General features: G+C 39.0%; 1 protein-coding gene across 4 annotated transcripts in view; it reads right to left on the bottom strand.

The window, feature by feature from the left end:
- The window catches only part of KIAA0232 (KIAA0232 ortholog), a 52,758-nt gene that overhangs the window by 22,259 nt on the left and 23,007 nt on the right, over nt 1-7,492 (bottom strand). For all 4 annotated transcript variants that reach the window (XM_008573108.1, XM_008573113.1, XM_008573109.1 and 1 more), the window contains exons 3-4: nt 2,651-2,717; nt 1,376-1,457 (exon numbers count right to left, since the gene is read on the bottom strand). In XM_008573108.1, the coding sequence (XP_008571330.1) occupies nt 1,376-1,457; nt 2,651-2,717 (149 nt within the window). The remainder of the gene's footprint in view (nt 1-1,375; nt 1,458-2,650; nt 2,718-7,492) is intronic.

Genomic DNA, 7,492 nt, shown 5'->3' with positions numbered 1-7,492 from the left:
TTTTAAAAAAAAAAAAAAAAAAAAAAAAAAAAAAAAAAAAAAAAAAAAAAAAAAAAAAAGAAGTGGTAGGGACTATCACATTCAAGTGTTTAGAAAAGAGGATGTTGGTGAAGCCTAAAACATCTAGAGAAAGTGGACCACAGCTGAGCCTTGAAGTTCCAAAAGCGTAGCATTTTCATAAGTACTAATTGTGAGGCATGGGAACTTGTGTGAGGACATGAAAATACTCAAGGGCACACATGAAGTATAAAAGGCCATGTTTTCAAAGGGCCTGAACCTGACCCTCCTTCCCTGTCTATAGCAGAGCTGTCCAAGAGAAACACACTGTGAGCTTCATATATAATTTTTAATGTTCTAGGAATCACATTGAAAGCATAAGAAGAAACAGGTGATATTAATTTCAATAATATATTTTATTTAACCAACTAAATCAGATTATCATTTCAACATGCAGTATTAAAAAATTATTAATGCAGTATTTTACACTCTTTTTTATACCAAGTCTTTGAAATCTGATGATAATTTTACACTTACAGCACATCTCAATCTGAACTAGCTATATTTCAAGTGCTCAACAGTCACATGTGGTTTGTGGCTACTGTGTTAGACAACAGAGGTTTATACAAACCAGCTAAATGCTATTTTTTTCCTTAGGTTTTAAAGGTTCGGAAGATGAAATAAAATGTATAATAAGGAAGTCTGCTTATAATGCAGCCTATTTTTAATACTAATCATTAACAAAGTATGAACTAGAAGTATCTTTAAGACAGGTTTGGCAAGGTCAAAGATTTGCCCATGTTCCCTTTGCAATAAGCAATGGGAACTCCGTTCTGTTGTTTTATTTTTATTTTTTATTTATTTATTTATTTTTAAAAGATGACCAGTAAGGGGATCTTAACCCTTGACTTGGTGTTGTCAGCACCACGCTCACCCAATGAGCTAACCAGCCATCCCTATATGGGATCCGAACCCAGGGCCTTGGTGTTATCAGCACCGCACTCTCCCGAGTGAGCCACGGGCCAGCTCTTCAGTTCTGTTGTTTTAAACAGGATAATAGTAATTTCTTACAGCTGTCTCAAAGGATTTCTGTGTATTTCTATGGTAACAGTACATGAATGGGCTTAGTAAACAATAACCTTCTTTGTTTCATTCATTCATTTCACAAATATTTATTGAATGTGCACGATAAAGACAGAACCATGTTATTCATCCTTGGAGTTTGAGCATCAATCACACCATAAGTGCTCATTAAATGTTTCCTAAATTATAAAAAATGAAGTAAATAAAAGTTGACAAAACAAAAAATGGAAACCACATAGCAGTTAGTCTAATTTTAACAAATGCACACTTTATTACTGAATACAATCTTACATACATTTCCACTTGATCCTTTGCTGTAGGGGATAATTCTGCCTCTGGAGAGGGAGACCCCTCTAACTTTTTGTGAATCTTCTCTTCTGTTACAAAACAAAAATTCAGAAAGATTTGTCTTATATCTAGTTAAGAAATGCTCATGTTTTCAAAAGTTTCTTAAATGATTTTAATCAGAAATGATATAGGCTTTCATGGTTTAAAAAGAGAACTCTATACCAGTTTGTCTTTTTAATGAAAATCTATTCCATCCACCTACCAGCCAGACCAAAAAAAAAAAAAAAAAAAAAAAAAATCTATTAAAGTCTATTCTTCACTGTACCAGAGGGAATTCTCTGGCTAAACCACATTAGCATTAGTACAAGAGGTGAGAGTTGTTCATCTCGTCACTGATACAGTGCTCTAGAGGCACTTAATTAAGGGACTAAAGTCCTCTGTGGTACTTATTAATTAAACTAAAAGGAGATAACATCTGTTTAGATTCCAAAAATATTTTCTCACAAAATTCTGCACATGGACTTTATATTGTCATCTTGATTAATACTGATGTGTAAAGAAAATTCTACATTTCAATTAGCTCTGTTACTTAACATTTATGTGAGCATGGGCTGTGTTTCATCTAAAACAGAAACTAAGGGCTATACTCTTAGCTTAGCCCAGGATACCACCTTAGATTAAAAACAAACTGTGCCCATATTAGGAGGGCTGAAGGCTTGGTGGGCAGAAAAATTACCATGAAGAGGGCAAGGAAACAAGGATCCTTAACCTTAATATGTAGGTCTCGGGGTGGAAAACAAACTATGAAGGTTCACATATCGAAATGACTTAATGAGCTTGTCAAGTCTGCCTTTCCAAGAAATTTGAGAGTAAAGACAGAATTTCCTTCCAAAACTGAAATAATCAGTGCTGACACCTTTGGAGGCCTTCATATCAATAGGCAGATGTGACTGACACAGGGGCGAGGATGGGGAAAGAGATGAGAAAATATTGCTCCCTATCTCTGAGGTTAATAAAAAACACGTTTCTCATCTAATGAGGGCATCTGCAGATTAAGTCCTTCCTTTGGGAGCAGGGGTCTCTACGAGGGACTGCTGGGGGTGAAACAGAAGCCACTAACAGAGTCGAAGACTGAGCATGACACTGGTCTGGTGACAAACACTGAACACAAAGACCTTACTCTTTTTTTTTTCCAAATCAATTCTAAGATTTTCCTCAATTCAGATTCCTCGGGGATATAATCCTGATGTGTGTCAACACAGTGCTCTTGAAATGCTCTCACCTTGCTTACTCTGAAGGTCTTTCAGTCTGGAGCAGAGCTCCTCCACTAAAGTCTCGATACCAGAGCTCTGCATGACAACAAAAAGACATATTAGTTTACCCCCAGGTATACATAAATCAGGTACATATGTACTTTGTTTTATTAAAAAGGTTTTACAGATCTTCCATGTTCCAAAAGAAATGTGATCAATATTTAAATGAATTCCAGAATTTAAAACTTACAGGTTTGTAGATCCAAATGAGTATACATATTTTACTAACAAGGGATATTAAATGGAACTTACTGATATAACATGAACATATTAATGTACCTCTTAGAATGGTTTCTGTCTTCCCAGAGGTATATCATCTTGCTCATAGGGCAGACTAAGGGTGTAAATGCCCATCATACAGCCAAAAGTTAGTCACCATCAAAAACAGTATGAAATATCTATGTGAGTAAGGTCTTGAACCAGACTCAATACGAAGAAAAATCACAAAAACCTTATCTTGGCCCTCTAGGAGCTCACAATCCAAAGAAAACAAGGTGCTTTTTTTCTTTAAAGTAAACACTCATGGCTGCAACAAAAGGAGCAGCACAGAAAACAAAGTCAATACTGTAAGCCAGTGTGAAAGCTTTGTTTTCTTTTAAGGGTCGGGAACAGTGCGTAAGCCTCTATACAGAACTGGGGTGAAATTTTAGGAGAGTGAATGCAAGAATCTGGAACTAGGAGGATAAAAATTAGAGTCAGCCTTAAAAAAAAATGAATGTTGGAAACAGGCACAAGCAAATAACCTTTCACTATGCAGACTTTTTAAACTTTAAAAATTGTCTACTGCTTACAAGAGGAAAGAAAAAATTTTTACAACGGACAAAAATGTGAATGTATTTCTTAGAAACTTTAGATTTGTTCAGTGGCCAAAGTCCTGTTTAAATTGGAATCAAGTCTCTTTCGGTGGGCACAACCCGAACAGACGCACATGACAGATCACTCTCCTAAACCAGCAACCCCATGCGGCCTGGAAGGCTAAAAATAGAACTTCAGCCCTTTCACTTAACTCGAAATGACTCAGCACAAGTATTACAGATATCCTAAATAAGAAATCCCACAGTTACATAGTCTGAGCAATAAGAAAGAGATTACAATGAAAATGGTTCATTTCAAGAATCCATAGTTATATTCTATCCACATCATACCACATCTTTTAAGAGGGAAATGGGAAAATGGGCCAGACAAGATCTTCCCTTTCCTTCAAAACACTCTTAAAAACTATGGCAGATATTGGTCATAAACACTGCTCAACTACACAATTCCATCAGAAGAGTCTGCTTACCATAATGTTCAAGGTGTGACGAGTAGGGCAATTATATTCCATTTCCTCCAGATCATGAAACTAACACCAGCGTCAGCTGACACGCTGCATACTGTTCTGTACAACAAGCCTATGTCACTATGTTTTTAAACCTAGGGCTAGTCTCCAGCGCAGAACACTGAAGACTTCTAGGGATCACTTATTAAACTTCTTTCAATATTCTAAAATGTACTGCCATTTAATATACTACCAAAGAGTGATCATTACAACCTAGAAACTACATATTATTATGCTTTATCTTGAAAATTAACTACACATAAGCACACACATATATATGTATTTATATATGAGGGCAAATATATACATATATAAGCGAGTGATATATATTTGCTCTCATATATATTTTATATGTATATATGAATATAATTTATTTATAAATATTTTATATATATATTTGCTCTCTCATATAAATAGCAAAAGAAACAAAGAGCTTACTCCTTATTCTGTGTGTAAAAAGCAAGCTCTGCCGACCAGGTTTTTCTTTCCCTGACTACCTGAAGCATTCTACTTATTTAAAAAAAAAAAATCATTAGACCACTGAGTTATCATAACAGCAAACTGAGAGGTATTATAAAGGAATATCAGAACCTGCCATTATACCCTGTCATTTCCTGGTAGGTATTTTAAAGTGTTAATTTAGAGCTGTTAATGAGAATTTTATTCATTTTCCCAATCATGGCATAAACTATTAGAGAATTTTAATAATATTTTGGTAGTATACCATATACATAAGGGAATTCAAAAATACTTTGAGGGGCCAGCCCGTGGCTCACTTGGGAGGATGTGGTGCTGATCACACCAAGTCCACGGGTTCGGATCCCGTATAGGGATGGCCAGTTGGCTCACTGGGTGAGCATGGTGCTGATAACACAAAGTCAAGGGTTAAGATCCCCTTACTGGTCATCTTTTAAAAAAAAAAAAAAGAATACTTTGAGAGCCTACAATATCTTAAGAAACAAAGAAAGATTATGCCAACATTCTATCATCGTCATGAACTGCTTTTTCTAAAGCTAAAATGGATAACCGTCACTCACCTCCCAGTATCCAACAAACGCATCTAAAAACACTCTGCAAACCATAAGAGCACTCTAAAATTCAATTTATAGCACTCCAAATCTGCAAAGTAGTGAGCCACACACGAAGACTGGCAAGTCTTAGCAGGTGTTCAGTAAGCAGCCTACAGAATGCACAGCCGGCCACTCACTGGCTTATTGTTCACTCATCTAGTGAGCAAAGTCATGAGCATCCCACATGCCAGGAATGTCCCATGTAGAAAAAAGGGACCCACCTCTGTGGAGTTTACATGCTAGCAACTCTTACTTCTCCAAGAACAGGGCTGAGTAGAATGTATTTGGGTTTGGGATCCCACAGGCCTGGATCTGAATTCCTGCCCTGCCACATTCACTGGGTAGCAAAGTGTGTGTGCCACTCCCTCTCTCTGAACCCAAGACTACCACCACTTCCCTCTTGAGATTCACCAGGGTAAATTAAGATGTCATACCTGTGAGGCACCCACCAGAGTCCCTACCACCTTAGTCACTTAAATGTTGATGTCATTTCTAGATTTTGTACATCTTTCATTTTCCTCAATCTCATTTTCAAAGTCAACTCTTTGAAAATGCCTTTATTTTTTGCTCTAATTTGAGCTGGAGGTTGGATGAGTAAGAGAGATAATTAACCTGATGCAGATCACCAAAATCCCTCTGGAACCTGACTGGATCCTCTCTGACCAACACTGGGCCCTTACCACTGCCACACTCTGCTCCTAGGCTACAGGGTGGAGTTACAGACAGCTATACCACGATGGAGGCTGCAGCTAGCGTCCCATGAATGCTGGCAGATTCTTATTTGTCCCTATTGCTTCCCTTCCCCACATTTCCAATGCTTCTCCATCCTCTATGCTTCTCAACTCATGCCCTTAATTATTAGGCATAAAGAAAGCAAAGCCAATTTTACTTACTCTGCCTCATTATCTCTCCTCTCCATAATTCAAAGGTTTCAGTTGCTATATTAATCATCTCACAGGCTAAAGCTGTATGAAGAACTCATTTGGGTTGGATATTCCCTAAATGCTGGACAGACGCTCCCACCCCAACCCTGTGATCACCAACCAATACGATACTCAGTGGCACTTAATGGCTTATTATTCCCTGTGCACCTGGCATAGTGGACTCAAAGAGAGGGTTGAATTTCATGCCACGGTCAACCAAACAACCCTACATAAATCATCTACCTATTAAAGCCTCAGTTTCCACATCTGGAAAAAGGTGCTAATACCAGAGACTCATTTCCTAACAGCTGGTTAGAGGACTTCTTGTACTGGTCCCCTAATTTCTTTTCTCTATTTACCATTTCTTCATCTTTTGGGAGATTTCCTGAGCTACATCCCCAAGTCTTCTATTGAGTTTTTTGTTTCTATTACCATGTTTAGAACTTTTTAAAAGATCATCTTGTCCCTTGAATGTTTCTTCTTCACAGCAACTTCTTCCTCAGGGAGAAATCTTCTATTCTTCTACCCTTGGAACATACACCCACTTGTCAGTGTCTGGCAGCCAGGCAGCAGAAAGGGATGGGTACTCGCCCATCAATCTACCAACTTCCATTTAGTTTCCAATTTTCATTAAGGTGTCTCATGCTTTCCCTCATAGGTGCCTAGTATCCCAAAGTCCAGAACCCGTCTGTTCACTCTCTCTAGAAAGAAACTACCAGGGGAAAGACTGCTACTCTGGTGTCCCCAATGAACACGTCCCTAGCGTAGACCCCTCCCACAGTGACTAGCTTTACAAAGGGACATTTGGAAGTGTAACACATGCCCTCTTGGAATGCTAACTCCTGGCCTCCATCTGTCATGTGGATAAAGGGCACAGCTCCTCACCATGCTGGCTAAAGCACCAATCCTGCAAGGAGAGAGATCCTGGAGGTTCCAATCCCAGCTGCCATCTGATTGCAGATGCAAGATATCCCAAGCAAGTCCAGCAGAAGAACCTCCCGGCTGAGCCCTAGCTAATCCATAGAACTGTGAGTAAATAAAGTGGTTGTGTTATAATACACTAAGTTTTAGGGTACTTTGTCATGCAGCAATAACCAAAGCACAGGCTTCCAAAACAGTCCTGTTTTTAAGCCTGTCAAGCTACCCGACTATGCCAGTTGTCGGGTTGAAGCAATAGCTACGCTAATTGCATGGCTAGACAGTTCACAACTAAAGCCAAAATATTTCATTATTTTAGTTATACTAAATTTCCATTTGTATTGTCAGGGCTATGGCTCAGACCCTTCAAACCCGTTGTACAGACTAGGTCACCAGACCCCTCACACGCAGGTCCATGCTAGGTAACTGGGAAAGATCCCAGGAGCCACACTAGCAGGTGATATGAGCTCAGTCCTCAGCAGCAGGAGTAGCAGAGGGTAGCGGGAACCCTGGCAGCAACAGCCTCCAGCAGCAGTAGCAGCCTCCCTGTGGCCACCCCCCCCCCCCCCCCCCCCCCCCCCC

The sequence above is a fragment of the Galeopterus variegatus genome, unplaced genomic scaffold, assembly GCF_000696425.1.
Source record: "Galeopterus variegatus unplaced genomic scaffold, G_variegatus-3.0.2 Scaffold878, whole genome shotgun sequence".
NCBI lineage: Eukaryota > Metazoa > Chordata > Mammalia > Dermoptera > Cynocephalidae > Galeopterus > Galeopterus variegatus.
The sequence above is the reverse complement of the archived record's forward strand: the minus strand, read 5'-3'. Positions and strand labels throughout refer to the sequence as shown.